This window comes from Neophocaena asiaeorientalis, unplaced genomic scaffold (genome assembly GCF_003031525.2).
Source record: "Neophocaena asiaeorientalis asiaeorientalis breed wild unplaced genomic scaffold, Neophocaena_asiaeorientalis_V1.1 scaffold524, whole genome shotgun sequence".
NCBI classification, from domain to species: Eukaryota; Metazoa; Chordata; class Mammalia; order Artiodactyla; family Phocoenidae; genus Neophocaena; species Neophocaena asiaeorientalis.
Genome location: NW_020172144.1, coordinates 1,599,624 through 1,616,009, shown reverse-complemented (window position 1 = coordinate 1,616,009; position 16,386 = coordinate 1,599,624). Strand labels below are relative to the sequence as shown.

The following is a 16,386-nucleotide window of genomic DNA, read 5'->3' as shown; positions in this document are numbered from 1 at the left end:
GAAATTCAAAGCAAGGGGAGAATTTTGAGAAAAGGGAGTTAATTTGGGGTATGGCACCCTTTCCCAAAAGACAATTATAAAAAGTGTGATTAGGGCTTCCCTGGTGGTGCAGTGGTTGAGAGTCTGCCTGCCGATGCAGGGGACACGGGTTCGCGCCCCGGTCTGGGAAGATCGCACATGCCGTGGAGCGGCTATGCCCGTGAGCCATGGCCGCTGAGCCTGCGCATCCGGAGCCTGTGCTCCGCAACGGGAAAGGCCACAACAGTGAGAGGCCCGCATACCGCAAAAAAAAAAAAGTGTGATTAAACAAAATAATAAAATGTTCTAATTCCTCCAAAGTACTATCAATTACTGCACTTATCACACTAAATTATAAGAAGATACATGTGTCTCCCCATTTAAGTGTGAATGCCTGAGAGTAGGGGCCATGAATTTTCATAGTATGGGGTCTGTCATCCAATAAATGTTCAAGAAAAATGATTGTTGAATGAATAAATAAATGAATCTAAATATTCTTCTTTAAAGAGAGCAACTTAGTAGGCTATATGCATTCTAAGGATAAGCCACTGAGCCCTATTTTCAAAATTAGTATTTGAATATTAAAAGTTAGTTGTTAATTTTGATAATATCCAAAGATTTGTTTTACAAATATTCCTTATAGATTAAAGAAGTTATTAAGCCTCCTGCTCTATAGCTGTTTTTGACATGTAACACGTATTCTAAGGTTTGCTTAGGGAATATTATAACAAAATATTACAAAGAAACTCAATAAAGTAGATTCAGCTGGGTTAGATAGGCCAGAAGGAAAAAGAGTAGGGCAAAATTGTAAAGGGGATGAGGGACAGCAGAGAGCAGCAAGGGAACCTCAAGGTGACCAATTAAAAAGGCAGACACAACACACAGGTAAAAGTGCAGGGAAGACAACAGAGATAATAGCAAGACAGGATTCTGTGAAGTCAGATTTAGTTGTTAGGAACACTTGAGGATGGATTGCTACTTTTAAACGTGAAAAGTAAACTTTAACGATATAATAGAATTTAATTCTTTAAATATGAGCTAAGGGAGAACTACACTAATGCTTTTCCTCAATTGTGTATCATTTGCATTGCCACATTCCCCTCAAACCCTAGCAAGGTAGCCTAACTGAATGTAAACAGACTTCCAAAAATCCAGAAGAGATTAGAAAAGGCAGGAAATCAAGTCTTTTTTTTAAAGATGGAAGTGGATACATTGCATAGAAGAAGCATTTCCCTCCTTTGGAGGCAGGGACCTAAAAAACCTCTTTTGTCCCTAGGTTGTAGTAACCAAGGGAGTTCCAGATCCTCTAGGAAATGAGACTAAAAGTGCACAAGATGGGCTACAGTGGCTCTCTGACTGCCTTAAGCTAATTTTTGGCTTGTGTCGAAGTGGATGCAAACGAGCACAAATGACAAAATGAACTCGTGAATTTCCTAGAGTTTTGCCACCAGCATATAGTAATTCTAGCTACCTAGAGTTTGCAGATGACCAATGTGTAAAAAATCACGACTTACACAATGACCTTGTTATGTTTGTCTTTTGTTTAGAACACTGATGATAATGAATAAAATTTAATAACTGACATTAAAAATTTTGTCCTACAATAATCTGCAATGTTAAAGTAGAAGACAAAAATGTTAAGTTTTTCTGGAATGAGAACCCAATAATACTTCATTAAAAAAAAAACAACAAAAAAATTGGCTGCCAGACAAAGCAGACTCATTCTTTCATACCTTTTCCTTTTTGAACATTTTTTTCTGCTTCCTCAAACAACCCAGGTAGATGAATTACCACACCATTTCCTAAAAAACAAAAACCACAAATAAGCAAATCCCAAACTTAAACATCTATATCTATAATATAGACATACATCTTCAATAACCCTTTATCTAGAATAGTAGAAGAGTGAGGCACTTTGATTAGGAGGACATTCTAATTTATCAGGGAGTTACCACAGAAATGGTTCCAAGTTTTAAACGGTAGTATAATGTAAATACATAATAGAACATAATACACAGAATACAAAACACTAAAACTACACTCAATATAACTTGAAATTTCTTTGAAACAAAGTGAAACTATTATTTTGAAAGAAACTAGTTATATAGTTTTAGGCAAACTGAACCAGATCAGTCTTTCAAACTGGGGACTCAAACCTATTAGTGGCCATAAAATCAATTTATTGGGTTGTGATGAGCATTTTTAAAAATAAAAGACTAGAAAAGAAAATATCAGATTGCATCTTATAAGCGTTCAGAACCAATCAATGAAACACAGACCTCTTGTATTTCTTACTATGCTTCACAGTGTTTGGAAAACTGATTTGATGATCTAACACTTTGTTATACAATTAAGATTGCCAATGATCAGAAATAAATGCAAAGTAATCATTCCAAAAAAGTTATTAGTGCTAAATGATCTAAAAGAGTTGTAAAACAGCCAAAGTTAGGTATATTCCAGAAGGTACCACTGTCAAGATTAATAAGCAATAAATGAATCATTTGATTAGAGATTAAATAAGTTTAGATTATGAAAAATAAACACTATTATCAATTGGCGAAAAAAAGTCCCTAAATTCAGTTTATATACTTACCAATGAATGCCGTAACATTAGGATTAATTATTCCACTAGGTAAAAGATGAAAATCATACTCCACAGAATCTACAACAACTGTATGGCCAGCATTATTTCCTCCCTGAAATACAAGATTGGGAAAAATGAACCTGACAATAAATATGACAAGTAATATATGTCCTTCCAAAGTGAATTAACGATCTCCTGCTAAAATGTCAATAAGGCAACCCAAGTATTTGCCGTGAATACTTATACTTTACAGGCTTTACAATAGTTTGTCTATCCTCTCTCCTTTCCCTACTTGAATGGCTATTCCTAACAGGATCTGGAAATTGGAGAGTTCAGGTTTCTGGAAGATAGGAATACGTATCCCTTTTTATTTTATTTTATTATTATTATTTTTTGGCTGGGTTGGGTCTTCTCTTCATTGCTGCATGCGGGCTTTCTCTAGTTAAGGCGAGCGGGGGCTACTCTTGTTGGGATGTGTAAGTTTCTCATTGCGGTGGCTTCTCTTGTCGCGGAGCATGGGCTCTAGGCGCGCGGCTTCAGTAGTTGTGGCACGTGGGCTCAGTAATTGTGGCTCATGGGCTCTGGAGTGCAGGCTCAGTAGTTGTGGTGCACAGGCTTAGTTGCTCCGCGGAATGTGGGATCTTCCCAGATCAGGGCTCGAACCTGTGTCCCCTGAATTGGCAGGCAGATTCTTAACCACTGCGCCAACAGGGAAGTCCCATATCCCTTTTTAAAAGAGAGAAAAAAGCGAACAAAGTACAGGGAACAATTAGTTTGTTATTCTGTTTCCGGCACTATGTGGAACATGTAGCAATCTAATTTTCCATGATATTTATCTTTAAAAAATCCTTAAAATAGAAAAATCTATCCAATTACCCTAACTTGATATAAATATTCATATAATTCTCATTGTCCTAAGAGTGTGTCAAGCAACTTTGTCACCTAAAATTATTATTCTTACATGGACTTATCAACGAGGATATCTCCCAAGTAAATCCCTCAAATATTGGTTATCCTGGAGAATAATTTTTAAATTTTAAAATCAGTCTCATGAGTTTGGTTAGTGACCGATTCCTTGAATCTGCTCATCTCTGGCTAAAGTAATACACTGGGTCAAGGAACCTCTAAAGCTGAGAATCATAGCATAAACCCATGGTGAAACTTCCACTCTATGAAACAAAATGTGAAGTTGAATTATAAAAATTAGGTACAAAGGAGACTGAATATTAAGTGACCAGATAATATTTCCAAGCTTAAAAAGCATGGGGAAAAGACACAAATCAATTTGATTATGTTTAAACTTCTACACAATCCTAACAAAAGTTTTAAAATAAACAACTAGGAATATATTTGAACAAATAAAAGGTTTAACAACATCTTTGTGGGACATTTAAAAAAAAAATCAAAACGATATCTCCTGAGGATGACTAGTTTAACTTGATCACAAGGCTATTTGACAAATGTATTTTACTTACTTTTACCATCATCATCATGAATTCACAAAAATGCCAGAAAAATAGGTCCTGCAAAAAAATCTTCAAAAAAGCAAATACTTATTTACACTGTGTTTTGCACTGTACAGAGCAAAGAATTCCTTGCTTAAAGACTAGTGTATGTCGTGTAAATTAAAAAAAAAAAAAAAAAAAAAACTTGGGGGGGGGGGGCTGACTTCCTCAATTCCATTTGCCCAGAATTTTGCTAGGCTACTGGCAGAATATAAAATAAAAAAAAAAAAAAAAAAAAAAAGACTTGGTGGTGGTGGCCTATAGTCCACAAGATAACAGGTAGATGACAAGACACAGGAAGGACAGAAGTGGTAGTGTTAAGCAATACCTCCTTCACTTGATACCATCAAGGCAACAGGTGAATATTTTTTCCTATTTATTTTTTGTAGGCAACATCTGCATATGATACAAAAGGCACAGAAGGATGCACAATAAAAAGTGAAGTCCTTCCCATACTCCACCCTCCCCTTCCCTGCTACAAGGCTGCTGTTACCACCAGCTTTTTGTGTCCTTCCCTAAGTAATTTTGCATATACAAACACATTTATACATTGTTTTATTCCACCTATACAAATGGTAGGAAAGATACACACCTGGGCAGCTTGCTTTTTTACTTAACAAATCTTGGCGCTCCTTCCATAACCTTGTAAACAGAACATCTCATCCTTTGAACAGCTGCACTACATTCCTTTTCATATGGACACATAATTTATTAAACTGGTCCCAAAGAAAGACATTCAGATTGTTTCCAACCTTTTGTCATTATTAACAATGTTGCAATACACTTCCTGGTACACACTTTACTATTATTTCACACTTGGCAGGTTTATCACCAATCCTGACAGAATCTTAAAACATAGACTATATTGATCTTAACTTAGTCTTTTTTAAATAACTCACAGGACAATTCTTACTTGGTTTTTACGGTTTTCCTTTTACTCTACCCCTCATACCAATATTTGCCTTTTTATCACAACTTTTTATGATTTAGGAAACGTCCCCCAACTTTTCAGGAAAAATCTTTTCAGAGTATGAAGCTCATTAAAATTTCCTCAAATCCTAGGAAAGTGTTAATTTGTTATTATAACTATTTACTCTAAATTGTTATAAAACACTAAATTTAATGAATTTGTATTAAATTGTTAATAGCATTGGTGACTTTGAGACAAACAACCAATAAAGCATTATTATTTAAGCAGAACCAGTTTTCTTTTTAATCCATCATTTGCTTAATATAAAAAACAATCTACTCTGTAATTTTGATGTAGACCTTTAAAGTAAGTCTCCTTTACACAAAGTTATTTTTACAGATATACTAGTCATTTGGTGAAATAATTATTAACTCAGTTGTTCTTGTGTGTAACAAAGTCTACTACTCTCAGATAACATCTTACCAAGACAGGAAGTAATGATGGAAAGATAGTGGCTGATATGTTTGTTTGTTTGAGGCAGCTGGTTGTGATTGGCGATAAATGACTTGAGGGTGATAAATTGCTTTAATTCTTTGAGTCCTTCCAAGTTTACATACAGGTGGTGGTTCAGGCTGGAAAAGTTCAGCTGCAGAAGGCTTGAAATCACACTTTAGTGAACAGCTTGCTCACTCAAACACTGACCAAGATTTTTCAATAACCAATGCCTTATTAAGAATTACTATATGGTTTAAATCCCATTTAAATTGTTTGACTGAGTAGGAAAATATGGTTAAATAAACCCAAGAATAACCCTAAAATTTTCCTATTAAGGAGTTAGGGGAGAAAATGTAAGTGCTTATTAGTATATTCAGTCACTAGTACCCTAAGAGGGAGTTGGGGTATAATAGCTTCTAATCTTGAAACACTCACTGTGCAGAAAACAGTCCTGAGGTGAACTGAGAAGGAGCTACTCACAAGGAATTTCTTGACAAATTAAATCTACATATATAAACTAAGTTTGAGTATAGGGTCATTTCACCAAAAGCCCCTGACGAAGCTTCAGATTTGAAGTGCCTACTTGGACGCTAACCTAAAATACTTATAAATTGTGTGGAATATACAAAATTCTTCTTGGGAGCTCAGGAAATTGTCCTGAAACAGAGGTCCATGGAAAGGTCACATGTTATTAGCAGATAGCAAAACAAAGAAGTTTCAATAGGACCACCACTGCCAGCCTCACCCAACCACCAATACCCTCTACGAAGTTACAAGGGCAGATACAGTCCTCCCTCCATATCCACAGGAGATTGGTTCCAGGACTCCCACAGATACCAAAATCCACAAATGTTTAAATCCCTTGTATAGAGTAGTGTGGTATTTGCATACAAGCTACGTGCATCCTCAAGTATACTTTAAATCATCTCTAGATTACTTATAATACCTAATATGACGTAAATGCTATGTAAATAGTCGCCAGCATGGCAAATTCAAGTTTTGCGTTTTGGAACTTTCTGGAATTTTATTTTCGATTGGTGGTTGGTTGAATCCTTGGATGCAGACCCCAGGGATATGGAGGGCCAACTGTACTCTGAACTGCAGGCTCCCATATTTGTGATGGAATGCTTCTCACATGGGCAATTCTATGTAGTATGTACTAAGATAAGTAGCAAGGACATACCTGTTTAATTATGCTTAACAATTCTCCTAAGTAGCACTGGGAAGGCCAGATAAATGATGGGAGCTAAATATATCCTTATTTCTACTGATACTTTCAACTGACTCCCCAAAGCAAATTTGGTAAACTATCCTCCCAGATACAATATTAATCACATACTAATAGTTATATGTAACTACCTCTTGCTGCTTTGCTAAATTCCCATAACACTTATGATCCCAGTCATTCATGCAGCATTTAACAAATATCTCTAATTATCATAGCTGTATATTTTATACTACCTAACTAAAAAAACAAATATGTTCAATTAATTGTTATACAAACAAGGGGCTGTGGAATAGTAATTAATGTTGTTTTCCAGATCAATTATTATCAATAGAGAAAATATTTCTCAATGAATCTCAGATGTCTTAATTTTTGAACATTTTTAATTTTAAAATATCCCATCTAAAACCCCAAGAAACAAACCAACCAGTGGAGCCCAAAAGTGGCTGCACAGTGTGTGGCAAGTCTCTTTGAGGAAAAACCTAAGTTTATAATGCCTTATATGATATTTTTTCTTATATTAAATAACAAGAACAAATGTAAAATTCAGTGGGGATAGGTGTGAGATGATCTTTAAGTACAAGGGCTCACTACTTCTTTGCTTCCCCTGCAGTGACCAATAAAGTTCTATGACATTGTTAGTACTTCTTTGATATGGACTGATTAATTTTAGGAAACAAAACTCTACAAGTCTGAGACAATAAAGCCATTCTATAGCCTCCCAAAAAAGAATAAATGCAAATTAATAGTATTAAAGTAAAGAATATATCAAAAAAAAGAAATCCAGTCATCCAATCAGCACTCACCACAATCACAAAAACATCCCCTAATCTGGTGTTTATTTTACCTATTTTCTTTGACCATTATTCTTACATTAATATTGAATGTAAATATTAAATAAGCTTCCTAATGACCAGGAAAAAATTGTATCTCATTGAAATAAATTAGAACATTATGATGGGGGCGGGGGGAGCAGAACTAAAATTCTGTATTCTCAAAGATAAGAGCAAAGTTTCTTGTATATACTCTTAGTTTTTAAAAACCAATACAGCTAACTCTCATTATTTTAATTATAGTTAAAATAATAATAACCTATTTAACACCAAACATTCTTCCCTCTAGAAAAGCACTAGAGGTCTACAGTGATATTAGAAAACAGTTTACAAATGAGAATCACCCTGAATTAATGTTTCCTCATTTCTTAATTTTCCCATATGAAATTAACTGTAGGTCAGCTATACCTTTTGTATGTTCAGACCCTCTGCCTCCCTACCCCCTCACCCCTTACTTTGTAAATCATAGTAATCATCCCCTCTGGCCACAGTAATTGATCCAGACAGAGAAACCCGATCCAAGCTTGAGCCAATCAAGCTCCTCTCTCTTGGGAATTTGATTTTCAGAGTCAGAGATGGCTATCACCTAAGGGAGCATCCTAAAGGGAAAGGCTGCCAGTTCTGGCTGCTGAGATCCCAGAAGCTGTCTGCCTTTGTCTCAGGCCACTCTAAGGTTTAGCCATCTTGGTCTTCCTTTAAACATACTGGCATTTTGCTTAAGACAATCTCTTTCCATTGCTTGCAGACAAAGAATCCAAATGATTCACAAAACAAACTCATTGCAACATGGTATGTATACAGCTGGCTCTCTAAGTTCACATCTTGTGCTAGTAATAACTGAATATAAAATGATTAACTTATGTACACCTGAAACTAACTGTAAATCAACTATACTTCAATTAAAAAATGATTAACTTCTAAATTTTAGTATTTATACTGTCAAGAACAAACCTCTAAAACATGGTACTGCAGGATACAGGGATGATATAATATTATTTAATATTTAGTTATTTTGTAACTGTTCTCTTAAATATCACATAAGGCATTTCAGACTTATGTTTTTCCTCAGAGACTTGCCACACAATACGAAGCCACTTTTGGGCTCCACTGGTTGGTTTGTTTCTTGGGGTTTTAGACAGTATATTTCAAAATAATAGTATTTAATTCTTTTATATTGTTTCCATGTGTACTTTTTTCCCCCCAATTTAATTTTAAACTTAAGAAAGTCAGAAGACAAGTGTTTTAAAGTTTCTTTCCACCACTCCTCAGAACCAGAGGCTGTCAAGCCCAACTCTAGAATAAAAGTTTGGATCAGGAAATGTTGATATGTGTAAGTTTCTAATTAAGAAGGTCCAGGAGAGATTTTTTAAAAAAAAGAAAAAGAAAAGAAAAGAAGAAATTTAAACTGGAACAAAATGACATTAGTCTGCAAAAGTAACTCCTGAGTCTTAACTTCTTAGTTTGCTCCTAGGTCTTCCTCTTCCCCAAATCACTCCGGCAACTAAGTGAGTTTCTGCTGGGAGAGGAGATGAAGGCAGTGTTACAATCTGAAACAATGATGTCTCTTTTTAGCAATAGTGTTGTGGGCTAACAATTTCATGCACATAGCCAAGAGGCATTTCTCAGGCCACTTAGGCCTCTAAAATAGTATGTGTCTTCTCTTTGTCTTCTTTTTGCTCTGAATACATGAACACTGTACAGTAATCACAGAGCTCAAAATGAACATCAATCAAGAAGTCAGAGTAAACACTATGGATTACAGCAGAGCACAGCAATGCCTCAGACCCCATGACTTTGAACTATTCCAGCAATCAAGAAAGTGTTCCCACTTCCTACCTAGTCTTCAAGCTTCTTAGAAACCTAACAATCCTTTGAGTTGGTGCTTATTACCTGTGCTGTTCTTCTTGGTAAACACTGAAAGGCCTGTGTCCCTTTCCTGATGAAACACTTCACTATTTGCCAAAACTAAAACATATCAATCTACAGCAGTAAAGCAATTATAAACAAGGATGACTGTTCTTTTATAAAAACATTCATATAATTGCAATTAGTTTATGATTTCAAAGTAGAGCAGGTTTAAGTTACTAGCAGTAAGTTGATCAAATTAAACTATTCAACAGTAACCAGACACACTAGATAGGAAAACATATACAGGGTATCTGAATTTCTTTTTAGCAAAGACATCCAAGTATACTGCTCAGTTATCTCTTAAAGGCTTACGGTATCTGCTTTACCTTACAGTATTATGGTTACCTTCCAGTTTCATACACAGAAAAATGTCGCACAAATGACAAAAATCTCAAGTACCCTGTATTTTGTACCTTAAATTACCATTATAAAACAACTTCTCACAATGAAAATGGAACGAGGCATTGCCTTGGAGGATCTCAGGTTCCTAATTAAGAAGCTCTAGACTCTAGGTACCAAACTCTAATATACACACTTACTAAACAACGGTCAGAGATGACCAGGGTCATAGTCAGGAAGATCAGACATGCAAGCAAAAAATGCATAAACCAATAATGTTGTGCAGCTCTCTAAATGCTTGATAAAAATTCACTTAATCATTACATTTATGGAGGTATTTTCTTAAAACACATTGAAATTGAACTGCAGATTTCAAGTCAAAAAAGTTTTCTCTCATGAATAAAATTCTTCCTTTAAAAGGGTATTTAAAAGCTTGACACAAAAATCCCATTTTTAAAAATTTCATGGGACCTCTTATTCTTTAAAGAGGAATTTTATTATATTGAATTAAATATAATTAAAAGTTGGTCCAATGTAAAGAACCATTCCGTCTTGGAGCCAGAGTAGCCATGGGAACTGTCCTCTATCTACTGTTATTTTCTTTTCTTTTCCTTCTTTCTTTCTTTCTTTCTTTCTCTTTCTTTCTTTCTTTTGTTCTTTCTTTCTTTCTTGACTGAAGTATAGTTGATTTACAGTGTTGTGTTAGTTTCAGGTGTACAGCAAAGTGATTCAGTTATACATACATATTTTTTTTAAATAAATATTTACTTATTTATTTTTGGCTGCGTTGGGTCTTCATTGCTGCACATGGGCTCTGTCTAGTTGCGGCAAGCGGGGGCTACTCTTCGGGTCGGTACACGGTCTTCTCATTGAGGTGGCTTCTCTTGTTGCAGAGCACATTCTCTAGGCGAACGGGCTTCAGTAGTTGTGGCTCGTGGGCTCCAGAGAGCAGGCTCAGTAGTTGTGGCACACAGACTTAGTTGCTCCGTGGCATGTAGGATCTTCCCAGACCAGGGATCGAACCCATGTCCCCTGCATTGGCAGGTGGATTATTAACCACTGTGACACCGGGGAAGTCCCATACATATATATTTTTTTCAGATTCTTTTCCCCTTATAGGTTATTACAAAATATTGAGTATAGTTCCCTGTGCTATACATACTTACTGTTCTTTTCAATTGCTTTCCCCAGACAATACTGAATACCTCAATATCCCTTTGACGTTAGATAAAAGTATTCTAATATCACCAGTCTTCACTTATTGGTATGCAGCTCAACCACATTAATCTTTGGTGTCAAAATCTGACCTAGTCCCCAAAAGATACTATAAGTAGATTTGTATTCAGTTACAGTAAGTAAGCTATTAACTATATTATCAATTTACCAATTCACTCTAGATTTGTTCTAGGCAAAAGTTTTTCCTAGAGATACTTAAAACTAACGAACTAACCCACCCGTTCTCACCAAAATTAAAGAAACAGAATAATATCGATCTGATACTGAGATGACCTCATATAATTTAAAAAATATATGCCTCAAAAATAGAGATAATGGTATAGTATATACACTAATACAATAAGTTTAAATAGTGAACAACTTGAGACATCCTCATTGACCAAACTTGGAGATCTACTGCCCTCAACAAGGAAAAACTATTTACTAGAATCACAGGGCATTCAACTGAAATTTGCTGAGGAAATACACAAAAAAATGATACAATTATCAGTTATCTATTTTCTCATAGATACAAGAAATAAGTCTAAAATAAACTAGTAAAGCCTTTGAACATAACGGTACGTGAAAAATACTACTTAACAAATGTTAATCCAAGGAAAGTTGGGGATTCCACGTTAAACTCATGCCAATAGTCAATTAAATTGTCTAGGGGTATGTTAAGATAATACAGGAAAGGGCTAAACTACTGAATTCACAGAAATTTCTAAGGGTGATCCAGGTCACCCAATAAATATTTGTTGAGTATTTACTTCCTCTCTGCCTCACACAGTACTAGATGCTATGGAAGAAAGCAAAAAAGGAACAAGTCCTCTTTTTGAGAAAACGTACATTCTAGTAGGGAAAACACAGTAATCCGAGAAAGCAGGAGTTAACCAAGTACACCACACACTGGTATACACTTATGTAGGCACTTGGGAAATACTACACATAAAAAACAATCCTGATAGGAGACACAGAAATAGCAATTGTTATAACACTGGAAGAATGGCTTACCTTAAATGCTAATTCTCCACCATCTTCAAAATTATGGGAAGTGGTTTAGAAGATAATTTTAGCTGTATAAGGTCAAGGCATTAAAAAACACTGAAATTATTCTCTTTTAAATTATCTTTCAACCTTTCTGATTATTTCAAGGAGAACGCCTCAGTTGTGGCTGGTATGTCTTTTACATTTCTCTATCACTTGCTAATAGCTGGTTTCAGAGCCTTCAGCAAATACCAGCATCTAGCTATAAATTAACATTTTTTTTCCATTGTGTTTACTTTTATGGCCAACTTTATATAGCAAGTGACAGGATATACTTTCCCTTTGTAATTAATTTTAGTTAATATTTCCTCTTTATATTAACTTTAAAGCCCTGGGGAAAAAACACAAAGAAATACTCTTCTACCTATTCCTGATTACAGGCAACTTCATGCCTGTAGTTGCAGCTGAGACTACCAAGCTTTACTTTCTCCAGAACAATAAATAAGCCCATGCTTAAGGTCTGGTATAAAGTACAATAGTTAAAATCTCTGTAGTTTCTACTCAACAAAATAAAGAAAATAAAGAATAATAGTTTATTTTGAGAGTATCTGGGGAGAAAAAAAAACAGTAATTTTCTCCTAATAAAACTATTTTTGTGTTGCCAGGAAGGAGCCTTCCTATTCCCATACTTTAACCCTTCGAAAAACCTGTACTAGTCCCCTTCTCTATCCCCACCCTGGGAAATACTTGTTTAAGAAACAGTTGTCCACTAGACTATAAGCTCCCTGTGGGCACAAGCCCTGCCTTTTTCAGCTTTTAACTCTGGGGCTAAGTGGTCCCCTGTAGATATTCATTATGTGATTGTTGGATGAATGAACTGTGCCAGGAATTGGTCCTATACTTAATTCTTCTTCTCTTTTTCTTAAAAGACGTATCGATTTAAAATTAAGTCATCCTTTCATGCAAGTCCTACACACTTATTTAAGGATCTAGTGTATCTAACAAGTTATATAAGTAACTTCCTATAAATCTTGAATCTAAAATACAGGTCTTAAGTGCTATGATGATGAAAATGCCACTAGCTTTGCACATATTCTTTCCAAACAGGCATTTTATATATTAAAATATATAGTTAAATGCAGTGTCAGCTTTTCTTTTTAAAAAAACTGTATTTTTACTGGAAACAATTCCCTATTTTATGATTCCATTAGAGATACATTATGTGTATAATACCACTTCTGGAGAAAGACTGTATAAAACCTGAGATTATGGCATGAATATGACAAAAATATACTGCTTAAACTCTAACAAAGTGCATATTATTTTCAATAATACACAAAATTTAAATCATCAAACATGGCAATTCAAAATGTCTTTCCTAAAGTTGACTTTTCCCAGCTCTCTATACATACTTATTAAGAATTTCAACATTCCATAACCAACAATTTTATAAGTCAGGAGAACTTCACTACGCAGATGTCAGCTTACTAGGACTGACCAGATGATATAAAGTTACCAAGGTGAATCACAAGGGATATTCTTAAGTCTATTCATTACTTATCTGCCTGCACTAACAAGACATAAGAATCCTTCTAATGATGAGCTCTTAAAAGGCACTAGAAGAATACAACACTTTTTAAATTATGTAAGTAAGGTAGTAAATCAAAACTTTCCCGGTGAGTAAAGTCTGCCTAACAAGTCTGCTCATATGTTTCTTCTCTAACTTCAGCTAACATTTTGTTTGTTTGTTTGTTTTGCGGTGCGAGTCTGCTCATATGTTTCTTCTCTAACTTCAGCTAACATTTTGTTTGTTTGTTTGTTTTGCGGTGCGAGTCTGCTCATATGTTTCTTCTCTAACTTCAGCTAACATTTTGTTTGTTTGTTTGTTTTGCGGTGCGAGTCTGCTCATATGTTTCTTCTCTAACTTCAGCTAACATTTTGTTTGTTTTGCGGTGCGCGGGCCTCTCACTGTTGCGGTCTCTCCCGTTGCGGAGCACAGGCTCCGGACACGCAGGCTCAGCGGCCATGGCTCACGGGCCCAGCCGCTCCGCGGCATGTGGGATCTTCCCAGACTGGGGCACGAACCCGTGTCCCCTGCATCGGCAGACGGACTCTCAACCACTGCGCCACCAGGGAAGCCCTCAGCTAACATTTTAAAGCCAAACTTGGCTCCTTCTCAGTCACTTCTCTCTAGACTTTCCAAGGGCATCAGATCAGATTGGTCCATGACCTCCTTCAAGACTACTTTTTACAGTAACACAGTAGCACCTTCTCCAATCAACAAACTAATTCTACTACGTTTCAAAGGGATGTTAAAACTGAGGACCTTTCAGAATAAAGGCAAAATGGTCACATTCCCAAAACCTTCCTACAAGCCATAATGTAGCTGAACCCGAGCACTACTATTTCTGTGTAAGGAAGATGTCAGAAATGACAGTGAAGTAAATAAACAGGTCTCAGCCTCTCTCCGCTCCTACCCAGAAAGAGTTAGGTATATTTTCATACTTCTTTCCCCACAGCACAGCCAGATCTGATTTTAAGACAAAAGGAAGGTGAAGGCCAGCCTTCTGGAGCAGCTCCTAAGGCAGTGTGAGGCAACCCCTTTAGGGGTGTTATTAAGTAAGGTATGCGTGTTGCCAGAGGGGTGGAGGAATAGAAGGCTGGAAGGGAGGTGCTGGGGGTGGTGCTAGTGGTAATACTAAGAGGCAACTGGTGCAACAACTGTCTTAACCAAGGAATGGGCAGGATGGGTTTTTGCACGCAAAAAACAAGATTTTTATTTAACTTTTGATGTGCCTACGATTACCTTTTCTGCATGCTCAAATGGTACTCAATTTTAGGTAGAAAACTTCCAATCAAGCGGGCCTATGAACTTGTTAGAATGTACACAGCATCATTATATTCTGCCAGGTAAGTTCACGAAGAAGAAGCATTCTTGCAACCTAAACAGACAGTGGTTAACTTCAGCTATTACGCTACCATTCGTTTTGAAAGTAGTTATTGCTCAACTATTTCGAATTTTAAAATTGGTAACAGTTATCTAAGAGCCTTTACAAAGGCCTAGCCTCTAGGCTGCTTCAAAGCAAACGACAAATAGGAAGAAAGCTTACAGTGAAAACCACGTGTCTCCCGGTAGGAAGTACCTTACCATTCCATTTCCCGAAAGTTCACTCTAGATGTGAGCGTAACACTGTAAATATTTCTAAATACTAGATTTGACACTCGTGTATTTCACTTGCCTCAATCGTAAAAGAGCTGGGTGGGATTCCCACATCTGGGACCAACATGTAAAATTAATCTCCCCTTAGTATACCCGGTACCGAGTAAAAAAAACCGGGGACACTAAACAGTCATCAAACAGCCCTAAGCCCCGGAGGTGGGTTCTCATGTCAACAAAGTGGCCCGGAGGTGGCAAAGCTCTGCAAGCTCAGGGCCTGCAGGTGGGGGAGTGGTGAGTCTGGATTTCAGGGCGTTTCGGCCCACTTGGTCTCCCTGAGCGGATGGGTGATGATGGGGAAGGTTTTGCGGCCCCGTAGGGTCTCCGCCCGGAGTCGCCAGCAGGCCTCGGGAGGTAGCTCCTCAAATTCGAACAGTAACCCACCTCCACCCCGACCTCAGTCCTGGGTTTGAGCACTTGTCCCCAGACCGAGAACTGCAACTCCCCAGGCATCGCGCATCTCAAAGGCTCCCCGTCAAGCCGCATCTTCCTCCTGAGCCACCCCGAGCCCTCAGCCCAAGGCCCCAGGGCAGGGGTCTCCGACCTCCCGCCATTTCTCCACGTCGCCGCAGCTCATAATAAGAGGAAAGAACCTCAAGGTGACACCTTATTTTGGACGGTGGATGCGAGTTCTGGGCCCGAGCTCAGGGGCCGGCTTCCCATCAGAGCCCGGCCGCCTCACCTGGCAGCGGCACACGATGTCTGCGTCCTGCGCCAGCAGATCCACCACCTTCCCCTTGCCTTCGTCGCCCCACTGCGCGCCGAGCACCACCGTCACCCGGTTCCCTCCGGGCCGCGCCCTGGGGCGGCCGCAGTCGCCGTTGGGCAAGGAGGATGCCGCCGGGTTGGTCTCTGCGAACGCCATGGCTCCAGAGACGCGAGGAGAGCCCGAAGGGGACGCGGGCGGGCGGGAGTGCGCGAACTGAACTGCTCCGCGGCCGCCAGCCACATGCGGAGGAAGAAGGAGCCAGAGCCAGCCCGCCCCCGCCCCGCCTGCCCGGCCCCCACCCTCCCGCCAGGCCCGCCCCGCGCTCCCGCCGCCCTCGGCGCGGGGGGAATCAGGACCTCCCGGAGGACGCCGGCCTCGGCAGTACCGCCCCTCAGGAAAAGACCACGCCCCTTCCACGGCCGGGCGCGCCCCTCTAGGGCG

The 16,386-nt window shown here is 38.1% G+C and overlaps 1 protein-coding gene across 1 annotated transcript in view; it reads right to left on the bottom strand.

The window, feature by feature from the left end:
* The window catches only part of ADSS2 (adenylosuccinate synthase 2), a 40,297-nt gene extending 24,085 nt beyond the window's left edge, over positions 1 to 16,212 (bottom strand). The window contains exons 1-3 of the mRNA XM_024754466.1: positions 15,919 to 16,212; positions 2,612 to 2,714; positions 1,752 to 1,820 (exon numbers count right to left, since the gene is read on the bottom strand). Coding sequence (XP_024610234.1) covers positions 1,752 to 1,820; positions 2,612 to 2,714; positions 15,919 to 16,101 — 355 coding nt within the window. The 5' untranslated portion in view covers positions 16,102 to 16,212. The remainder of the gene's footprint in view (positions 1 to 1,751; positions 1,821 to 2,611; positions 2,715 to 15,918) is intronic.
* Positions 16,213 to 16,386: the final 174 nt, after the last annotated feature.